We start from the raw sequence: 23,985 nt of genomic DNA, 5'->3' as shown, positions 1-23,985 counted from the left end.
TCTGAGGCTGGGGTAATGGTACTCCAGACCTTTAGAAAGACACTCCGTCCCTTCCTAGTCTTCCCTGAGAAAAGAAGAGTGGAATAGCCAGGACTCCCTATGCCTTCCCCAGACCCTGATGTGGGAAAGGTACAGAGAGCAGGAGAGGGGGCAGCTGCCGCCTGGAACACCTTTACACATCCTCTCTCAGAAAGATTTGTAATAATGGAAATTTCCCAGAAATTTCCAGCACAAGTCAATGTAAGTCACCACCTGCTTTATTTTCTATTTCATTTGAGGTGAAGAAATGGGAAGTAGATCCCAAAAAAAAATTAAGTCAAGGTGAGATACAGATGGAAAATTCCCACTTTATTCTCAAAGCATAAATTGTAGAAGTGTTAAAATGAGACAAGTTCTAAAATATAAGCACATGTAAAAAATGCTTCTGTTTATTGGTAACAGCCATTGAAAATGGTATGCTTGGTCTTCAGAGACTCAAACCTCATTAATACTTAGGAGACTTCTAAAGATAAAGGCAACTGTCTGCCTTTAACCCTTTGAGTCAGCTGTGAAACAAAACCTTGAATCTGAGAATCATCTTTTGGAAGAGATCCTGAATCCAGGTCTTGATTACTTGTAGATATTAAACTTTCTGTATTTGATATTGCTAAAAATGCTGGAGGCACCTCTTAAATAGTAAGTGGCATTAACCATATACAGGGATAGGTAGTTAGCTGTGTTAGCCTGAAGTTAGTTAGAAGGCAGGGTAGATCTTATGGCTGTGTGAAATTTTGATGGGTGTTCCACTTTGAAGTTGTTTCAATGTGTTTTGAGCTCGAATCATCAAAATCTAAACAAAATGAAAGGCTTTGAAACAGCTTTAAAATGAAACAAGGGCACTCGAAATGTTTCAAAAGTTTCAAAACATTTCAAGTTTCAAAGCCAGGCTTGCTTGCAGGGATGCAAAGTAAGGAGAGGAAGGGGGAAAAGGGGGAAGGACTGCTCTCATATTGACTGTGTAGCTGGCCAGAGATTGGGATCCTTCCCCGAGGTCCCTTCCAATCCCAGTGCTCTGGGAGAGGGACAGAAAAATAGCATAAAAAGCACTGGCAGGCTTCGTGGCCTCAGCAGGGACTGTCATGCCTGCTGTTTTCATTTGAATCAAGAAAGAAATGACAAAGTTATAGGCATTTTCATGATTCCCCATTATAGCCTATGGGCAAAACGTTGAAATGCATTGAAAAAGCATCAAAGCAGCAAAACAGTTTCAATTAAATGAAACACAACAGTGCTTCGAAACAGCGTCATGAAACACTGTCCCTTCGAAATGGTGAAATGGAAGTCAAAACAAAATGGTGCTCTTTCACACAGCCCTGGTAGATATGCTCCTTTATAGACTAAGTAAATGATGCTTACGTGCAAGCTTTCATGAACCCAAATTCACAGCATTTGAGATCCAAATTGGGCAATTAACTTTTCAAAGATTCAATTCAGAAGATATATACTGAGCACACTTCATTTTGGGACTGTGCATACTGAGCCAAACTTTCCTTCAACTGCTGCTTTCAGGGGACTAGGCACTGGAACTGTAAGCAGAAATGCCTCTTCTGTGCTCTTTATATTCCCCTAACTGGGCTCAGGCAATGTGGAGAAAGAACTGTTCAGATATAGGAGAGGGAAGAAGTAGACTGGGAAAGTGGAAGGCAGTGGCAGTGGAAGCCCCAAGAATACATTGAGATAAAGAGGCCAGTGTGTAGTAGCATGGAAGATGAGGTCTAGGAGCTGGAGAACAGGAAATAAAATATGGACCTGTATTCTGTGAACTAGGGACAGGGACTATAAACAGTTGTGAAAAGTTCAGAGGGAGACTCAAATTGAATGTTTATAGATATATAAACATCTAATCAAGAACTGTATTGATTGCCATATCCACTGTCTTTTATTGTAAGCTGCTCTGAATATTTTTGGAGAAGGGTGGTAAATATATCAAATAAATAATTAAATTAATGTTTTGTAATGCACATGCAGAAGGAATCAAATTAAGGTTGTACAAGCAGACTTAATACTGATATCCCTTAACATTTAAATTCTTGACTTTTCAGCCTAAACATACTTTTGACTTGCGTGTGTCTGAATTCAGAAATATACCATGATTCAGGAAAATATTCTACTAGCTGAGTAGAAATACATTTTCAAAGCTTTTAATGACTTTTTACTGTTTAACTGCAGATTACAGATCCTAATAATAAAAGATTTGAAGTCCCACATGAGAACGTGAAACCTTTTGCTGGACCTGCAGTATCTGTTTTAAAGTACAAAGTCAGTATTGCTGAGAATCCTTTTGGCATCATAGTGACCAGAGTAAGCAACAGCAAAACCCTGTAAGTCTCTTCTGTACCTTTTATAAGTAACATTGCAACAAACTGTGCGCCTTAAAAGGTCATATCAGAACATGAAATAATGCATATCAGAGATGGAATTAATACTCTAATTTGATCGTTTACCTGATTTGTTTGCCATACTAATTTTTTCCATGTTTTGTACTTGTCAAGCTTATGTTTTAGTGGCAAGAAGTGCAGGTAAGGGGGTATGAAGACATCTTTAATATTACATGCATTTATTTGCAATTATGTTCCATTAAATACATCATCTGTCTAGTCAGTTTAGTGGTTTGCCTGAACAAATGTACCGCTATTCATGGACTTATACATGATTTCAAGGCTTCCTTTGACATACATAGCCAGGATTTTCACATTCATCAACTTATGTAAAGCCAATGATGTTTTCAAATATGTCTACAAGCTGAACAGTAGAGAAACGAGTATTAAGCAGTAAGGTCTTTACCAAAGAGCAAGAGTATGCAGCATCCCAGGCTGTGGCTATCAAAAATACGTGCAGCCTTCTGAACTGTATTAACTTTAAATGGAAGGATATTCTAGGAAAAGGTGGTCCTACTGTGCAAAACCAAACTAGTAAGGTAATGGCTTCTCCAATGACCAGTTCAGGTTTTGAGAGGCTATGAAAATAAACTTGTCTTGCACATTGCAGCTCCTTATCCATCTTTCTCTCCTGTGGCCAGGCAGACCATAAGACTTAATATTATTTTAGTAATCCCCTTGAGCTGTTGCCAATGAGAAAACAGACACAGCAGTAAATGGGAAAGATACTTATCTGATGGAAGGCTTGAAGAGCAGAAGAGGATAGGGTCATTTTTTGCTCCTAGTTGCTGGAAGAGAGATGGATGAAGTACTCTTTTTGCCAAATGCTGTAGTGATATGACTTGCAGTAAAATGAATTAATTCTTGGGTCAACGTACCAGTTCATGTTTAGTGAGTGATCAAGTAGTTGTGCCAGACAACTCAATCTGGAAGATGTCTCAAGAACAGTTTACAATTTCTCTCCTGGGTGTGACTTGTGTGGAGGCGGCAAAAAAAAAAAAAAAAAGGCTATTTCCTATCATGACAGAGGGGAAAGTATAACAATCTTCTAAAGAGACTGAGTGTATTTTTTTATCAAGGGTGTTATGGAGCAAAGGGTAGTATAGAGTAACAGGTTATTGGCAGTTTAGGAAAACATCCCCTTGTAACAGGGTGTTTGCTCAGCAGAGTAAGCAGTTTTCTGACTAGAGAGAGGAATAATATGAATCTGGGCCCATACAAGTATTTAAGTACTTTGATTTGTAGATAATTTGTTTTAAGTACCGCTGATTATAGATGAAATTATGACAGACTCTTATATTTGTAAACATGGGTTTGTTATATTGCTAGTTTTTGACATAGTGATAGACGCTCTAGTAGTGTAGTGTTAAGGCCTTGTTACACAGTACACTAAGTTAGTGCTGGCTCAAATTTGGAGCAGTCACCTATTTAGGCCAGCAGAGGCCTGGCGGACTGAAAGGTAAGAATCCCCACTCCTATTCTGGGTTTCAGCTCTGCCCTCCAGAGTCCCCCACTTCTACCCACCCAAGGGGCTTCCCCCACTGTTCCATAGGTTTCCTCTAGCCCCCACCACTGCTTACTTGTGCTTGTGCTTTCTGCCCCAGAGGATCAGGCAGGGAAGGGTTAACCCACCTGCCTGGCCACCACTGCTGATGCCAGGCTGCTGGCCTTCTCTGGGCTGAGCCTGCCCAATAGATGCTCCCTAACATAGAAGACTGAGGAACTGGGAGATGTCCTAGGGTAAGACAGTTGCTAGTTGGTTAGAAAGACAAAGGTCATGGACAGGTTTAGTTATTGCTCCACAATAAAAGCAGTTGTTTAGTTCTTTTCATTCATGCCTTATTGTTTTCATTAAACCCAGTGATTGCTGCACCTGACTGGCTTCAGGTACTACTGGCTTGGCCCCTCATCCAGTAAAGCATTTAGGCACATGACTTGTTTTAATTATATGAATTTCCCTTTGGCTTCAATGGGACTATAGGTTTCCCTCAATTTATGCTGTACATGCATACCCAGGTAACGGCGAATAAATTGAATTCACATAAAGGGAATGAGGCTGGGACTAGGCAAGGGGCGTGAAGAGGGGCGCTGCTCCCAGGGCTGCACAAGGCAGCAAAGCATTGCAAACAGTGCGGCACTCACCCCAGCTGCAGGGGCCCTGGGAGTGGCTGATGCCAGCTGCCTGTAGCCACTGGCCTGCACTGTGACCTGGTGCAGGCAGCTGGTGTCAGCCACTCCCAGGGCTGCTGCATCCAGGGCTGGGGTGAATGCCATGCCCTGGGCCACCCAGGGCTCTGCTTGTCTGAACTCAACTGAGCCCAAGCTGGAGCAGCCCCATGAGCAGCCAACACTAGCTGCTTGCACCAGGGCATGGTGCAGCCCAGTGGCTACAGGCAGCTGATGTTGGCCACTCCCGGGGCTGCTGTAGCTGGGGCTGGGGTGAGTGCCATGCCCTGGGCCACCCAGGGCTCTGCTTATCCGAACTCACCCCAGCCCATGCTAGAGTGGCCCCATGAGCAGCCAATACCAGTTGCTTGCAGCAGGGCACAGTGCAGCCCACTGGTTACAGGCAGCTTGTGTTGGCCGCTCCTGGGGCTGCTGCAGCCAGGGGTGGGATGAGTAGGGACATGGCCCTTTACCCTTCCCCCCACAGACTAACCTGCTTGGGTGGGGAGCGTCAATGCTGATTGCATAAGAGCACATTTATTTTGCATATAATGACTTATGGGTATAAATATGTTCATCACATAAAAGCAAATTCATATATAAAGAACCCGCATAAATCGAGGGAAACCTGTATTCAGATAATTTAAGTTAAGCACATGCTTAAATGGTTTTCTGTAGCGGGGCTTTGATAGGCCTCAAAGGTTGTAACAGGGGATTGGGAACTCTGTCACATTCCTGGTGAGTCACCAAAGCAGGCCTTCCTAGCTGAAAGAGAATTTCTCTTGAACATAATGCTACTTGTCCATACTTTTTTGTCATAGAGAAACAAAATAGTTCAGGAACACAGTTTTGTTTCCTTTTTAGATCACAAATAATGTTTTAAACAAAGAGATTATTTGTTTCTTATCTGCTTTCTTTGGCTTTGGATTTTGTGGATATTCAGCTTAACTTCTTAAGAATTTTGAGTGTATAAAGGGCAAAATAGAAAAAAAAAAAAGCGAATCTAAGTAGTGCTACAATAGCCTTTCTGTTTGAGAGGAAGCTGTAAGTACAGACAACAGATCCATGCAACTGGAAAAATCAGGAAATTCATTGCAAAATATAAAAATAGTATTTATTAAGTCATGCTGTGTCCTCAGCAGTTCTACAGTCTTATCCCGAGGAGGAATTAGATAGCCATGGTTTAGAGTTTAAGAGGTTCATTCTGTTTAATTTTTCTAGAGCTCTCCTGTTGAACAGTCTTATTCTGAACAAATCTATAATATTTGCCCAAAGTTTCAGGTCATAAACTCATTATGACACTGGTTTAAAGAGAAAAATTCCAGCTGAATTTATGGAAATGTTATTTCTGGTAGGACTATGACACTATGCACGTGATATTCATATTGTTCTCATTTACTAATACTAAATATTTAAATATTTGCAAGAGAATGTAAACAGGAAATGGCAGAACTATTCTTGGGTCCAGTAAACCTACTCCTGGTGCAGAACCCACAAGTGAAGCAATCAAATATGGCTGACATCCCTTTATGTTTCTCTTTTGTATTCCTGGCAGTGTACGAGCATCTGTAAAAGTTTCATAATTCAGGAGAATTTAAGGTCAACTAGCCACCAGTTCAACAGTCCTGGTCCAGATGATCTCTTGAGGTCCTTTTCTTGTGAGATTATGGAATGTTCCTGTAACAATATCTTAACACTCTTAAATTATGAAATTAGACTGCTCTTTTGATATCTGATACCAGGGAAGGCTGGTGCATCTGAAACCATAAATAAAGTATTTAACATTTTTATGCCTTCAAATACAACGTATCCTTTCATATATATACTTTCATCCACCTTGTTTTTTGAAAACTAAATTAACTGCCAAACTGAGACCCAATGGCAGGAGACATCATGGCTAATGAGCTTATTAAATCAATCAAATAATGATTACCTGTCAGAATGCTAGGATGAATTAAGGTTATCAACTCTTCAAGTTTAATTCATTGATAATTAATCTAGGATATTATTAGTATTGTTTATGTAAATGAAGTTAAAATCCTCCATAGTGATCAATTTACCACTATAAATTACAAGATAGATAAGTTTTTAATATTCAGTCAATAGTTCATGACTTCTTAAATAGGGGCATAAGAGGACAATAAATATTCTAGTACAGGAGAACTGATTTAGAAAAAGAAATCTTATGAATTATAGTGTCCTATGCACTGAAGAAAGAATTTACATGTTTCTTCCATCTTTCACCAATTTCCTACAAACCATGGCATTTACTGCAAATACTAGGCCTGCGTGAAGCAGCTAGTATTTGCTTTGGATTCAGATTCAGCTGATTTAGGGGACAGCAATTCAATTCGGTGATTTGAATCACTGTCCCAAATCAATTCGGATGTATCTGATTCAGAGATTCGACCACCACTGAATCAGTTGAATCTCTACATACCCTCTAGGCTGTACATTGTGTGGTCTTCCCCCAGACTCCCTCTGCCCCACACCACAAAGTACCACCTAACACTCCCCCCATCCTGCAGTATACTGCATATTTCTACCACTCCTACTGCATGGTCTTCCCTGCACTCCCTTCCCAGTGTAGTACCTCCCCTATGCTCCTCCCCACCACTACTATGCAGTCTCCCCTGGGCTGGGGCCAGAGCTGGAACTGGAACCAAATCCACAGCAGATATCTGTCCTGATCTGTATTTGAATGAATCTAAGATAAGGTAGGGTTTTTTTCCCCCCAATGATGAATAGGAGAAAAAAACTTATCTTGATTTCAAGTAAATATAAGATCTGCTTTGATAAGGAAAATGAAGAGGGACTAACATATGTCTTGCAACCTACTTTAAAAAACAAATAATCATCAAAGCTAGCTTGTAAGTCTAGTAACTACGTTTGTCTGCTTTTAGAATACCCTAGATAATGGCTGAAATTTCCTAGGCCAAATGATTGGAATAGTTTAATGAAAAACAGCTATTGGGTTTCCATGGTATTGTTAGTTAATATTTATAAAGCTCTATGAACACATGCACCATATCCCCACTGAAATCACAAGAGCTGTGGAGCAGAGTATCCAGTCATGTAAGCCCTATATAACTGCTAAATATTGTTACTACAGATACAGATATATTAGAGTGGAGATAAAAATACGAAAATCAAAATCGGAGCGAGTCTGGACTGTGCCCATTGTACTGACTCATTTAATATAGTTAATGCTTAATTGCTAACACTTAAGTTTGTTTGTTTAACGGTCCAAGAACCAGTCTGCACACACAAAACAGTACAGCTCTAGCCACACCAGTTACAGGTAATAGCATAGATGCAATTGTAGTGGTATAAAGGTGCTTATTACTGGAGAATGGAACAGAATACGTTATACCATTAAGAGGCACCTTTATATCTGTTTAACTATGTCTGTAGTAGATGACTGGTTTAACTAGTTTAGCAGAAAATTGCATCCTAAACACATTTTGAACATGTTAAATTTGGCACAAAGACTGAGTGCAGACAAAACATAAGAAAAAGCGATTGTGATCAGGAACATTAGAAGTCTGTGAAGAGAATAGCCACAAAGGGATAACTTGGAAACTCTATGGTACTCCAACATAGCTTAATAGTTTGTCAACTCAATCTATTGTATTTTTTATCTACTTGACAAAAATAAAGGGTAAATATCTTCCTGCCCTATTTGAACCCTCATTTCTGTAAAGCTGAAGGCAACTTTAGAAACTCAGGGTCAATTTCACTGACATGCTCCATTAGCTTTGGGTTGCTTCACTGATGCAAAGCGGCCATAAATCTGGCTTAACTGCAGAGTTAAGCTGTGTTTATGATTGTGTTCCTACAGCTGGATGGGGTTTGTTTGTTTTTTCCCCCGGCAGTGTTGTTTCACTGGAAATTGCTGATTCATGGAAATCAAAGCTGTTTTTGGAAAGAAGTCAGTTTCAACAAATTTAAAACGAATCATTTAATTCCAGATGTGAGTCCATCTTACATCTGATTCAGAATGATTTGGATTGAAAAACGATGTTCAGATTCAGACACTTGAACCTCATCGCCCCCATAACCTAAGTGAGTGCCATTACCATCATGCGCACACACCATTTTAGAACAGGTTCATTTTGTCAGTAACATTCAACAGATTTTTGGAAGAGTACATATTTTGAAGCCTAGGAAGTTGCCATTAAATTGAACTCTCACCCTGAGCAGACATATTCATATTTTTTACTATATTTTTATGAGTTGGATCACTATTCATTTAATCAGTTTGGGCACAATATTTTTAACATTATACAACTGACCAGCTGGAGACTGTTTGGAATACAACAGCAAAGTTTAAGAAAAATTAATAAAAAAACAAGATGAAATAAACTCTGGAATCATCAAGGGTAATTTAGGAATTACAGAATCTTCCATGCTGAGGTGGAATAGGTGGATGCTAGAAGTCATTTCTTTCCTCAAATATACCTTGAGTCTCTTTTTTTCATTTTGTTCCTTTTGGCTGTTCTGACAAGCATGACCTTATGGAAAGATCAGTTATTTACAACCACATAATATCATTCCCCATTCCCAGGATAGTAGAATAGCTATGGGAAGTGTTGGAATTCAGCTGCCAAAAGAAAAGTTCATCAGTTGCAGTCACTCTGACTTCTCAACTTGTACTTCTTACTTGGAACTACTAAGATGTAACCTCAGAGGTCCATGGCATAATTCCAACATTGTCTGATTCATGAGTAATGAAATTCAAAACTGAAAAGTCCTCCTTTTTTTGCAAGCCCAGGAGTATCAGCATTGACTTATTCCAGGAGAGTCTCATTCCATTGCTATTTCATATGCAATTACCAGAAGGAAGCATCCTCTCTTTCACCCTGTCATTTGCATTCCATCATGCTAATGACGTCAATTTTAGAATTAAGGGGAGAAATGAAGCAATATTTTCCTTCTCCTCTTCTGTTTTAGAGCTTTCCTGATGCAGTGTAGCTCCCCTTGCATGTTGGCAATTCATAAATTGCTTAGTGTTGTCCAAAAATTGCTAAAACACAAAAACATCCATATGGGATGTGAAAAATTTAAACATTGCAGATTAGATTGTCATTTTGTAATCTGCCATATTTTAGGAGCATGTCCCATGGTAGGAATTATGATTTTGAGGGTCTGAACTGTGATGGCTGATGCCCTACTTAGTACAAGATGCAGGTAATTGGATAGTGCAGGGCTTGGCAACCTACATTCTGCAGGCCAGATTCAGTCAAATCTGCATTTTACTGAGGGTGCACAGATTTCCACCTGTTTGATCCAGCGTGTGTTTTGCTAATGGTACTATTCCAGCCAGCTGCTCTGGCCATCATGGAGGGTTGCTCTCCATTCCTAGAGTGACTGGGAAAGAATAGTGGCCTGAGGCACCAGCCAGGTTACAAGCTGAAGCTCATGTTAGTAAAAAGATTGCTATCTTCATCAAACAGAGGTTTACCAGGAGGAATCGCCTATACTTATTTTTCTTCAGTTATTCTTGATCCCTAGATGCTTGCCCCAGCCTTATATGTATTACTTTCCAATACTTGCATTTTTTGGCCTGGCTAGATGCATAGTCCAGACAGAGAAATGGAAGTTCTTTGAGACTCGGGGAATTACAGCCTGTTTCCTAGTCTGTTCCTAAGGCAGTACAAAAACATGATGTCCTGTATGTACATTGAGCTAGTGGCAAAACCCCTAGTGACCAAGACTTGTACTCTTTGTTAAATATTGCTTTTGTTCCTTAATGTTGGCATGTAACAGTTCAGCTATAAACAAAAGAGAATCCAAGAGAAAAACCATAAAATGAGCAAATGATGCATGGGTGTTTATGGAGTTATAACTAGGCTTGGCAGAATTTGACTTCTAGTGATAAACATCTCAGAGACCGACGGAAAAATATCTCCGTCAGTAATAGTCAAAATTTATAGAAAGGAGACTGTAATAGGGAACCCTTACACCTGATACTGGACAATGGAGAAAAAGAAATGGAGAAACAGAGGGCGGAGGGGATAAAAAGGAAAACAATGGTGACCTAATAGTCAATCAAGCAACTAGGTGCTGGATGCAGCCTAATGACTCATCAATTAAGCAAGTAGCTGCTCATTTACAGGTGCCTAGAATCGGGTTTGAGGGAGATAACAGGCTACTTAAACAAACCCCTACTCAAAACCCAGAGGTGGGGAGGTGGAAGAGTATTTGGGACTCCAGCCTGGTGGCACAGCTGGGTTCTGCTTGCGGCTGGTCTGGCTATGTGCTGGGGCCTGACAGTGGCCACTGCCTCTCCCCATGTTCCCAGAGCTCTGTGTGTGCTGCTGTCCTCCTCTTCTGGTCCCTTTTTCCTGGCTTTTTCTTGATGAGTGAACTGAATGATTTAAAGCAGGTATGATTGGTAGATTTATGGATATTTACTTTTTATATTTTGACGTGATTTTTCTTAAAGCTGTAACAGTATTTCATAGATTTCATAGACATCAGGGCTGGAAGGGACCTCGGAAGATCATCGAGTCCAGCCCCCCGCCCAAAGGGCAGGAAGTCAGCTGGGGTCATAGGATCCCAGCAAGATAAGCATCCAGTTTCATCTTGAAGGTGTTCAATGTAGGCGCTTGAACCACCTCCGGTGGCAGGCTGTTCCAGACCTTGGGGGCTCGGACAGTAAAGAAGTTCTTCCTTATGTCCAGCCTGAAATGATCTTGAAAGAGTTTGTGACCATTTGACCTCGTCATCCCTTGGGGCGCTCTGGTGAACAAACGTTCCCCCAGATGCTGGTGGTCACCCCTGATAAACTTGTAGGTGGCCATCAGATCACCCCTGAGCCTGTCATTTACATGTATGCTGTCATTTACTAAATTGTCTGCCCCCTGCAATTTCCTGCAATGCTTAAAATTTTAATGGATAAAAATTAAAAAAAAACCAACCTATTTTTGCACCATCCTGATAATTTAAATCAACAGAAAGCTAAATTAAATGCTGAACAATAAACATTGATTTTTTTTTTTTTTTTTTAGCCATTGAAATTATTAAAAAATTAAACTGAATTCTGCCAAGGCTAGCTATAACATACAGCATAGGGCTTTGAGACAGTCGTGTTGCACAAAAGCAATGGTAAGATCTTTTAAAATGTTTTAAATTGTTTAACCAGGTTTAATACAAGCATAGGACCTCTTGTGTATGCTGACCAGTATTTGCAGCTCTCCATAAAGCTACCCAGCAGCAACATTTATGGGGTAGGAGAACATGTGCACAAGCAATACCGACATGACGTAAACTGGAAAACGTGGCCCATCTTTACCAGGGATGCTGCACCCATTGGAGTAAGGAGTGGTTTTATTATGTTGTATTAGGGGTTGGTTTGGGGAATTAAACTGATTTAAAAACATTGGAGTTTTTGCCTTGTACAGTGAATAGGATGCTTTTTCATAAGCTGTTTATTAACAATGCCTAGTGAAGCTTTAACTAAAGACTTGTAAGCTGCTGACGTTACTGAAGCAAGATGGGAGCAGGGGAATAAGGAAGGTCCTGGCAGAATAGTTTTTGCAAATATTTTGATGGTTATGGTTGTTTGAAATGTTGAGGATCATTGGACAGGTCAGTTAAAAACATACCTAAGAGTTTTCAGTTTCTACTACTAAACAAAACATAAGAGCATACAGGGCTACGGACAAATACAGTAGAGATACATTCACAGTGTAATGAAAATGAAAGCTAAGCAGATAGTGACAAATGGCTGTATCTGTTTTCAAGCTGATTTCATGGGCACCTATTTTCTATTAATTATCAGAAAGGACTATTGATAGTAATTTTGAATCCTTTTAGGCCTTAGTTCCAAGCATCACTGACACTGCCATGCAAAAAAACAAATTGCACTTTAATTTTCCTGACCGTATTGATTTGTTAACTGAGGGCATTTATACAAGTACTCAAGGGTGGGGGGCAGGAGGGAGCACTACAAAAGCCACTCTAATTAAAGCGCCCGGAGAGTCTCATGTATCAGTGTCCCTGCATTTAAAAATGGTGGTGAGGACGCTTTGACTAAAGCTCATAGAATCAGCACCTCATGTTTTATAAAACAGACTCTGCAGCATGGATAGTCTCTCAAGGCACCTATATATGAGCAGTGAGACTGCTTCGACTCACTGTAATTATAGCATGTCAGAGCAGACTTGATTAATTGAGTCTGCAGGAGCATGGCAATTACCGCACTCCAACAGACTCCAGTGTCTCGTGTATCAGTGTCCCTGTGCCTAAAAATGGTGGTGGGGACATAAAACAGACTCTGCAGCATGGATAGTCTCTCAAGGCACCTATATATGAGCAGTGAGACTGCTTCGACTCACTGTAATTATAGCATGTCAGAGCAGACTTGATTAATTGAGTCTGCAGGAGCATGGCAATTACCGCACTCCAACAGCCTCCAGTGTCTCGTGTATCAGTGTCCCTGTGCCTAAAAATGGTGGGGGGGACTAAAGCCCCCCTGCCACCATTTTTAAGTGCAGGCACAGTGATACACGAGATGCTGAAGTGTGGTAATTGCCATGCTTCTGTAAAAGCTCCAATTACAGTACATTGGAGCAGCCTTGCTGCTCATGTATAGGTGACCTGAGAGACTATCCATGCTGCAGAGTCTGTTTTACAAAACATGAGGTGCTGATTTAAAAATATATATATATATGTTTTTTAAATACTCATTTTCTGTTTCTTGCTGTTTCTGACCTTGTATTCCCATGCATGGCCCCTCCTGTTTGGGGATGTGGACAATAAAATCTTCTTGCTCTGTTTGTGAATATATATTTATGTTAGCAGTACCATAACTCTTTTGAACAAGGAGAATTGTCTGCTAATTATTTGCTACTACAGTATTAGAAATAAACAGCTTATATGTTGGTTTAGTGACGTGTCAGTAAGGCCCCCTCTCCATGTTTCAGTTGTTGTACAATTAACTGAGACCAGCTACATCAGCAAAGCACTTATCATGCTATTAAAAGTTTCAACCAGTTATAAAGTTAGTGCACATTTTGGGGGTTTATCTGTTTTATAGCTAGTTCCTATCCAGCTTTAATTTGTACTTGTGGCAAGGAATACATTGTGCGACCGCAATCTGCTGCTCCTCCAGCATTCCAGAGTGCATTGCTCCATCTCCAGTGTAAACTTCTCTGAAAAAGAATAAGGAGGAAATCCCTGCCCCAGGATTGTTCCGAGTCCTAGGTTCATTCCCCCTACCCATCAGCACCCAGCAGGAAAAATACTACCCCTTGCCATATGCAAACACAGAGCAGATGAGCAGGGACACCCCTGCCATGCTGAAGCATCCCAGGTAGCAGCAAGCATGGATGGAAGGGGAAAGGGAAGGGGAAATCCTTCCCCCCTCTGCCCGATTATTTCCCAGCACAAGTGAAGGGAGCTGGGAACATCCTGCCTGGCCACAGCACAGCCCAGATCTCATGGGCAGCAGCAAGCAAGGGGGAGAGACTCCCGTCACTGCTTGCTGCTTCCTAGCAGACCTGGACTGCACTGTGGCCTGGCAGAGTATCCCCAGCTCCCTGCACTTGTGACAGCCTGCCCTATTCACTTGTAGTCATGCACATGGTGCAATGTCTTAATCATGCAAAGAAAGTAACATTGTGATTGGAATAATGTCTACAGTCCCCTTAAGTCATGAGCTTTTTTTCCATTTTCTTTTAATGGTAATGCAATTGAAAATAAATAGTTCTCTTGTATACACAGACCCATAGAGAGCATCAATTTTTATTTATTTTTTTTGTTGGTTTGTGGAGTATCAAGTTTAATTAGCACAGAGGACATTACTTCATCATGTCTATTTACACTGTCTGCCTGTTTTAAGCAATTCTCTGTTTTCATGTATGGCTGAATAGAAAACCTTCCCCTATATGGGAGGAAAAAAATCATAAACACTGGAAAAAATAATTTTTTTATTGTGGTTAAGTACATATGTTCAGTTGTTTAAATTTGCATCTCTGACACATTTTTAAAACATTTCTGGATAATAATCATCTACTGTTTTTGAATTTGCTGTTTCTTTTAAGGACATGAATAACTTGTATGGAGCTCAAACATTTTTTTTGTGTTTGGAAGATAATACCGGAGCCTCTTTTGGTGTCTTTCTAATGAATAGTAATGCCATGGGTAAGGAAAACATCTCTATAAGTAATATCGTTTAATATATTTTACAATCATTCTCCTAGAGTGCGCCACAAATATGTATGATTTCTAAAAAAGCACTAAACCATTTTTTGGGTTTTTTTAGAATAAACTTAAACAGCTACTGACAGATTTTTTTAATGTAAAATTTAATCAAGGTTAAATTAATGCAAAGAAACAATGACTAATGCAACCAGCTCTCTAGTAGGGGTGTGCAAAGCAGGCAGTATTTGATTCAGATTCAGCCTGATTTAGGGGACAGTGATTTTATTCACTGATTCGGATCACTTTCCCAATTTAATTTGGCCAAATCTGAAGATTCGATTCTGATTTGGAGACTCAGCAATTCAGCCATAGACACAGCCTTATATGTTTTTTCTACATACCTCAAGGTACCAGGTATGGTTTGTGAGCACTGAGATGGCAGGGCTGATGGAGAATCTCACAGGAGCGTGGGGGGTCCCCTGCATGTTCAGTGGTGGACCTGGAAGTGGAGTGGAAGTATCCACTTCCAGGTTAGCCGCCAAATGCGTGGGGGACCCCCCCCCCGCACCTCCCGACTTGGCAATCAGCTGTAGGGGTACCCCAGGTGACCCCCCAGACTCAGAAAGCACCAGTTGCCAAACGGGGGGAGGGGGACGGGAGTCCCCTGTGTACTCTGTGGTAGACCCAGAAGTGGACAGGAACTACTTCCGGTCCACTGCCAAGTGCGCGGGGGACCACCCGCGCTCCCATGGGATGCTTCTTCCACCCCATCATCTCAGTGTTCACAAGTCACACCTGGTACCATGAGGTATATAGAAAAAAACATATAAAGCTTTGTCTATGGCCAAATCATTGAATCCTTCCAAATTCGGAGAGATTGATGGGTCTCCTGATTCGATTCAGATTCGGAAATTTGGCTGCCGAATCTCTCCAAATCAAATCAGTGTCCGAAGCTTTGCACAGCCCTACTCCCTACCTCAGGTGTTATAGTCCCTGAATTCCATTCATCTCAGTACCTTGACTGTTGCACTGCAGGATTAAGAGCTAAATTGGTAAGGAGCAGTTTATGTATAGATATGTTTTCTATTAGATAAACATACTAATTTTATCTGCTTATGAGAACTGTCCAAGTCTTTTGAGACTACGCAGCAATACTGAAAAAAACTCATGAAAGAAGGCAACCTTATTGGCTTTCTAGTGATTGTTTTGTGGGATGGAAAGGTATACAAAACTTAACATTGAAAGAGACTGATATCTGACAACTTCAGAACCTTGTTTGAGCTTAACTACTGATTTAATATGTCCTTATTTTCTTCCAAATTAATTCACTTATTCTTAATCTGGATATAGCATAGATATTTGGGGGGAGTTAAGGTACAAAATTTACTTTACAATTTCTTTTCTGGCAGATTTTACTCTTCAGCCTGCCCCAGCAGTAACTTATAGAACAACTGGTGGAGTTCTAGATTTTTATGTCTTCTTAGGAGACACTCCAGAAGAAGTGGTTCAGGAGTATCTGAAGGTATGTTTGTTATGCAGTGAAATAGATTTTGGAATATTCCTTTGGCTCTTTAATACAGTTTGTGTTCACTGACCTTTCAGCTTGAGGTGTAACTAAATGTTTTTCCCTAATATGACTCCTGTCCATACAGACACATCTTTTGCTTCAGTAGAGTTGTATACTCGTGTTACTTTGCCCATTAAAGTGGAGGTGGGTTGAAGCTTGAGTGCTGCTGTACCTAATGCAGTGAGGCTGCAGCAGCTTGACTGGATAAACTGCTGATTAGCCTCAATCTGTATAGCTTTTACATTGTTTTTTGGTGTAGCCAGCTTTTACTTGAACTAAGTTAACTGAAGCCTACTGTTGTGCTGAAGATCAGCCTTTTTTGCAGCAGAATTATACAGTAGGTAAAATTGCTTCTGATACAATTGTGGTTATGCTAGAAAAATATCAGTAGCAGTCATTTCACATTTGTTCTTTTTTTAGTCCAATAAAATGTTCTAATGGATGCTTAAAGGAAGCATGCATCAATTTCTAGACAGAGTTGCCCTTTGCTTGCTTGCATGTTCCCCCTGTACAATAGAGATCCCATTAGCAATGACAAATCTTCAGTGCTCTTCTCAACCTCTTGTTATGCTAATGTAATTTTTGGTGCGGGAACATGCCTGCCATTATTTTTTGAAATTTCTGTTTAGTCAGATCATCATCATTTGCAAGAAAAGATGTCATGAAATATGACATGCTTTTGTTAGTTTTAAAATGGCAAGGTGATTTAGGTCATGGAGCCCAGGTCTGATTCCTAGGATCACAGGGAAGAAGGGCTAGAAGTGATCTCATGAAATCATCTAATCTAGCCCCCTGCTCAAGCCCTTGCTGAAGTGCTTGTTAAATTTAGTCATCCCTGACTATACCGTCCCAGCCAAGTATCTGTCTAACCTGCTCTTGGGAATTTTCTGGGTTAGAGATTCCACAGTTTTTCCAGGTAGCCTGTCCAAAAGCTTGATCACCCTCATAGCCAGAAAGTTCTTTCTAATCTGCACAATAAATTTTCTCTTCTTCCGTTTTAAGGCCACTGCTTCTAGTCCTGTACCCCTACATCTGTAGAGAAAAATCTCTCTCTCCTTTCACTAATTTGAATACTGTTATTAAATGCTCCCTAAGTCGTCTCTTCACTAGATGAAATGGCCCTAGTTCTTTCAAAGTCATGCTTCCAAAGCTCCTAATAAAGTTTGTTACTCTGCTCCTTCCAATCAGTCTACATCTTTCTTGAAGTGTGGAGCCCAAAACTGGACACTGTACTTCAAGTGAGGCCTCACCGGTGCCAAATGAAGCAAAAGAATCACTCCCCTTGATTTTTTTTCAAGACAAATTCCTCTTAAGACAGCTCAGTATGCTTTTTTTGCAATAAGAACATACCTGCAGCTCATACTCAGCTTACAACCCTCAGGTTCTTCTCTGCAGTACTGCAACCCAGCTAGTCATTGCCCCAGTCTATAATTGTGCAGACAATTATTCAGTACCAAGTGCAGGATTTTGCACTTGTCCTTGTTGGATTTCATCTGATTGACTTTTGGACCATTTCTCTAGTTTATCAAGGTCATTCTGGATCTTAACCCTACCCTTCAGAGTGTCTGCAATTCCACCCAACTTGCTGGCATCCACAAATTTGCTAGGAGTGCACTCAATGCCACCACCCACCTAATTGATGTTTAACAAGACCCAGGACAGAATCCCAGGAAACCCCACTCAAAACCTCCTCCCAACTAGATCTTGAGCCACTGATGACTACTTGCAGAGCATGATGATCCAACCAGTTACCTATCCACCTTTACAGTATTTTTTTTATTAGTCTGTATTTCCTCAGTTTCTTTATAAGAACGCTGTGGGCAACAACGGCAAAAGCCTCGCTGAAGTAAACGTAAATCACATCCACTGCTCTCCCCCAATTCATAAAGCCTTGTGCCTTATCAGAGAAGGAAATCAAGTTCATCAGTCATGAAGTGCTCTTAGTTATTTTATGCTGGTTATTCCTGATAACCTTGTTCTCTTTTAGGTGCTTCAAAATAGATTATTTGAGGACCTGCTCTATGATCTTTCCAGATATCAAGATCAGCATAGATAGACTGGTCTATAATTCCTTGGATCTTCTTTTTTGTCTTTCTTAAAGAGAGGCTCTGTATTTGCCTGTTTCAAATTATCCAGTGAATCACCTCCATGAGTTCTCAAAGAGGATAGCCAGTAACTGTGAAATGATTTCAGCCAATTTCTTCAGTAACCCAGGGCGTATCCCATCTGGCCCTGCTGACTTGAAAGCATCTAGCTTCTGTAAATAATCCCTAGCCTGTTCTTCCGCTACTCCAGCCTGTTTGTCTCTTTTCCTATCTTTCCTGCATGAATCATTTTAGTAGCTGACTTTATTTGGGAAGAATGAAGTAAAACAAACATTAAATAACTCAGCCTCATCTGCATCATCTATGACTAGATTGCCTTCTGTATTTTGGGGGACTTACTTTTCTTTGGTTTTCCTCTTTCTTTTGATAAACTTGTACAATCTCTTTTTATTTCCCTTAACAGTTGCATCTTCAGTTGTGCTTTGGCCTTCCTAATTTTCCGATTGCATGTCTGTGTAAGGCTCTTAAAGTCTTCCCTAGTAATATGGCCAAGTTTCTACTTTCTGTAGAATTCCTTTTTGAGTTTGAACTGATTGAAGAGATTGCTGCCTAGCCAGGCCATTTTTCTGTTGCACTTCTTATTCTATCATTTCATTTGGATAGATTGAGGGACTTGGTTTTAATCTTAACTCACTCACTAGTCTGATTCTGACCTTGGACAAGTCACTTCACTGTTCTGAGCCTCAGTTTTACTTCTATTAAGTGGAGTAATTGCACTGAGTTTCTTTGTACAGGGCTTGTGATTTACTGATAAAAAACATTATCTAAAAGTGAAGTATTATTTATCTTTCAGAAACTGAAAGAAGACTGCAACAGTTGAATGTAGTGAATTATACTAACTTGACTTTACTTACATAAAGAGATTCCTTGAATCCTGACTTCTCATATACTTGTACACACTTTTAATTCCCTCCTCCGTGGAGGCATTTCTTCTGTTCCACTCTAGTTTGTTTTTATGATTTAAACTGTGATGTTCTTCCCCAGTATGCCAGGTTTGTTTGTCAAATAATTATTGCTGTTTGCATTGTGATAATGCCCAAAGACACACTTCAAAATCAAGGATTAAAAGTGCTATATAAACATCTAATAAAAGCAAACCTTACCATACATCTAACTTAGCTTAAGACAAGATGGAAGAATTATGTATAAAATATAATAGATGGAAGTAAGAAGGACGATGAGCATAACAGTTATAAGGATTATGTGCCCACCTTTTGTGTAAAGTAATTTGTAATACATTTTTGAGAAGGACAGAACTAATGAATTTTGGATTGACAAGTGACACCTACAAATGCAGTACCTCCTTTTTTGTTTCTTAACTTTTAGCTAATAGGACAGCCTTCAATGCCTTCATACTGGAGCCTTGGATTCCAAATTAGTCGCTGGAATTATGGATCTCTTGATGAAGTGAAAGCAGTAGTAGACAGGAACAGAGCAATTGGGATACCTTACGTAAGTAAAGAATTGTGATGGGTGGCCAAGCAGGTCAAGAGTGCTGCTATTTATGTTTTGATTTTACTGATTCTGAGCTAGTTTATTGCAAGTTATTTTTGGTTGATAAGTTTATATAGACTTATGGCATCAAAGCTCCTTTTAGGCAGTTGCCTTGCTGGGGTCACTTGACCCCCCCCCCCAGTTATCTTTCCTGCTTGGTACAAAGGACTGGACCCAATGATCTTCAGAGGTCCCTTTCAGTCTTACAATATATGAATCTATGAATATGACATGTTTTACCAGCAATGTGCAATTATTTAGGCCTGTGGGCCACATATGGGGTTTGGGGAGCTGTCATGGGCTGGGGTAGTGTCCCTCCTTCCCCCCCCACCACAACAGCTCACCTAACTTTCCAATGTGGAATGGAGCTGTGGGTGGGAAGGGAGTTGGGATAGAGAGCTGGGGTGGCAGTTTCATAAGATTTAGCCTCAGGCCCACCCGTCTACCCCATGGAGGGGCTCAAACAGATGTCCCAACCCCAGAAGGAAACTGGCACCCACTTGGTGCTGCTTCTAGCACAGAATCCGGGAGGTGGTGTAACCTCTGGGGCTGTGTTGGAGGTGTTGGGGGTAGGGGTGATTGGGAAGGGAGAGACATAGAGGGGCAGTCCTGCCTATGGTGAGTAGTGGTGGCCGGTGCTGGGTGCCGGGCAAAAGCAGGACCTGGCAGCAGGTGCACTCACCACTTCTGGGGCCCTTCTGGCTGCAACTGCCTGGAGTCCATGTTGGGGCTTCCCTGTGGCTCCTTCCTGCTGCTGCTGCCTACAGAGTGGTAGGAAGGAGCCTTGGGCAGCCCTAGTGCAGGCTCCAGGCAGAAGGGTCCTAGAAGAGGCAAGTGTGCCCACTGCTGGGTCCTGCTAGGAGCTGGTGTAAGCTGTGGATGGGGAATGGAAATGACTGCATGCCTGGCATGATGCAGCAGATGGAACTGCCAGCCATCTATGGCCCAGAACCTATGACTTTGCTACCATCAACCCATGGGCCAGATCCCATATTTTGCTCACCCCTATGTTAGACTGATAACTGTGGCAGAAGGCAGTTGTTATTCATTTTCATTAGTCATTCTTAGAAGCTTCAGCTGAGATCTGTGCCCCTTCTAACTATTCAAATTACTACTAAGAGAAAGTCTATACCTGGAAAATATTTATACTCTGAGTAGATGAGACCGAAAAAGGAAGCATTTTAACTCATTTCACAGATTACAAAATGAGAAACAAAGGCCTGCATCTTGGGACATTGAGTTCACAGGCTGAGTCCTACAAATAAATCAGCTGCCTGAAGCAGTACTTAGGCAATAGTGGAGGGATCTGATTTTTTAGTTTTCCTGTGTGAGTTTAAGCAGTCGTTTAGAGCCAAGTCTCTAATAAAGACTATAGACCCCTGACCCTGTTGGAATCTAGAAACCAAATTAGGCACCTAGGCTTCTAATACAGTAAAGAAAAACAGTCCAGTACCTTGGAATGATGATCCAAAAAACCTGAATGTTGGTTAGAGCAAACCTATTAGGAAATGTAGGAGAGAGATTTATCCTGAAATCTCACTTCCCTCCATAGTTTAGGAGCCTAAGGAAGGGCTGAAGGCAGGTGCTTTTTATACACTGAGGGAAAGAGAGTCCCAAGCCAGTTAGAGTAAGTGCCTCCAACCATTTTTGTTAAAAAATGGAGCAGGGCTTATTTTTTTTAAAGAAGTAGCCTAGTGGGAAACACCAATTTATTTTCTCTTCGGTCTGTGGGGTTTTTACTCGATTGGCCATTTTCGTGGCATAATATGTAAACAGTCCTGGGAACAAGAACAGAACCTCCTGTCTCAGGTGACCAATAAGCTATAGTCATGTCCCTCCATCTCTTTTGACTCAATGAGTCTTGAATTCTTTTCTGTGCAGTCATAGAGATCCAAACATAAATGGTAGTGGACAGTGATGTCCCTCTCTCCCAGCCAGGGAATAGAAGTTAGAGTACTCTGAGGAGGTGGAAGATATGGTTTTGAACCCCCTCAAGGCCATGTAGGCTTGAGTGACCCTTTGATCTATTGTATTCTCTTCAGATTTTCTATTAATCAAATCCAGGTATCTGAAACATAAAAGTTCAGCTGTCTGAATTCAGTGGGTTACAGCTGTGTAAAAGGTAGGCAGGGTTCCCTTGAGGTTAAAGAGCTAAAATGAGAACAAGTGTTAAGTTGCATCACAACTGGAAAAAAAAATATTTAATATAGGAATAATTATGCTGCCAAAAGTAAGTTTCATCACATAGTATAAATGTACTTTGCGCACACAATTACAAGTGGTGAATTTTCCAAGAACCCATCTCCTATAACTTTAATATAAAAATGTGAGTGATTATTTATACTTCTTGAGAACTACTCTTCTTCATCTACCTATCATAAAATAATGAGGAAATATAAATACATCAGTACATTAGGTTAGTATGCTATTTAAAGTGAAGAATGATGACGTATAGAGCATGTGGGTACTGATTCGTATTAAAACTTTTTGTAAATCAAAGGAGACACAAGTATAAGAATATTTGCATTTTCTGTAGTTGCGAGCATGTAGAGGGATTCAGTTTGTTACTAGGGTCATGAAGGTGACATAGGATGGCTGTAATAGCACATATAAAGATGGTTATGGAGGGGCTCAACTGACATCCTTTTATCTCAGCATTCCTGTGACAATAAGCAGCACAATGCTGACAAAAAGTGCTGCTCCATGTGTGCCTCTCTTCAAATGTGAAGCTGGAGAGCTGCCTAAGCATAACAGTATGGGCAAGTTAATTAGCCTCAATCTTGTAAATGCTTATGCATGTGCTTTACTCCAAGCAGTATTTGCAGTATCATGACCTAGAGAACAGGTGGAGGAGGGAATAATGGGAGAATGTGGTAATGGCTATAAACAAATAATCAAGAAGTAGTTATAAAAAGAAACATAAATCACATAATCTGCGTGCCTAATTTTTTCTCACTTAAATGTAAATTAAGAGTGACTGTATGGAATTTAATGGAACTTCACTAGTGTGAAATGGGTGAGGCATAGATTCAAGTTTGTTGGCTCAAATTCATAGAAAACAGAGAAGTAGGGCTGGAAGGAACCACCATAGGTCAACTAGTCCAACCCTTTGTCTGAGATTCATCCCTATTCTAACCATCCCATAGAAACCATAATCTGAACTCTACATAAGACTATCATCAACCCTGACCTAACATAGAGCTAATGCCCTAGGCTGCCACAGGTGAAGTAGGAGGACTATGTCAGCAATGTCCTGCTTCTATAAAATGTTTTCAAGATTTGTGCAAAAGAACCTGGGTAGAGTGACATGTCTTCTGCTACAGAGGAAAACAAAACAACAACAACAAAAAACCCACAGCACATAGCAGATTGGCCATGGGGTAAAATTCCTACCTGACCATGAATATGGCAATCAGTCGACCCCTCGAGCCAGAAATCTCCAGCTTTGGTCCTAGTAGAAGCAATGGCACATCCCAGGCAAAGTCCCCATCCTTGGCTGTAGTTGACATCCAATGGCTCTGGGAAAACTTAAAAACACCTTGACACAAGTAGTAGAAAAGGGAGAGGGAGCAGGGGCAGCCAGCAAAGAGCTGAAGCATGGAAAATGCCCATGGTAGAAAATAGGCATACATACATGTAGATCATGCCCAGCCAATGGCTGTCCAACCTCTTCTTGAATACCTCCAGTGATGGAAAGTCCTCAACTTTGCTAGGCAGTAGGGCTGTGCAAAGCTTTCGGTGCTGATTCGATTTGGAGAAGATTTGGCCCAATTCTGTGGCCAAATTTCCAAAGCTGAATCGAATCAGGGGACCAGTTAAAAGGTCTGAATCAATTCAAAGCTCTCTGAATAGATTTGGAGAGCTTCTGCTATTTGGGCAGTCCCCGCTCGCTGCAGCAGGAAGCTGGGCCGATGCCCTCCCTGCCCAGCTCCCGGATCTTTAAAAAAAAACAAAAAAAAAGCCCCCACTCACTGGGTGCTGCCAGGTGTGGGAGCAATTCCTACTGCTCCCCACTGCCCCACACTGTGTGTGGGACTGTGCCATGGCCCCCACCCCACAGCTGTCCCTCCCCCCCCAGCTCCCAGGC

At 40.9% G+C, this 23,985-nt stretch overlaps 1 protein-coding gene across 2 annotated transcripts in view; it reads left to right on the top strand.

Moving 5' to 3' along the window:
* Window positions 1-23,985, top strand: part of LOC102369367 (maltase-glucoamylase, intestinal) — a 162,435-nt gene that overhangs the window by 35,735 nt on the left and 102,715 nt on the right. For both annotated transcript variants that reach the window (XM_025198043.1, XM_025198042.1), the window contains 5 exons: window positions 2,209-2,360; window positions 11,731-11,902; window positions 14,633-14,732; window positions 16,142-16,254; window positions 19,731-19,856. In XM_025198043.1, the coding sequence (XP_025053828.1) occupies window positions 2,209-2,360; window positions 11,731-11,902; window positions 14,633-14,732; window positions 16,142-16,254; window positions 19,731-19,856 (663 nt within the window). The remainder of the gene's footprint in view (window positions 1-2,208; window positions 2,361-11,730; window positions 11,903-14,632; window positions 14,733-16,141; window positions 16,255-19,730; window positions 19,857-23,985) is intronic.

Source organism: Alligator sinensis, unplaced genomic scaffold (assembly GCF_000455745.1).
Source record: "Alligator sinensis unplaced genomic scaffold, ASM45574v1 scaffold787_1, whole genome shotgun sequence".
Classification (NCBI taxonomy): Eukaryota; Metazoa; Chordata; order Crocodylia; family Alligatoridae; genus Alligator; species Alligator sinensis.
This window is presented reverse-complemented; position numbering and strand designations above follow the sequence as displayed.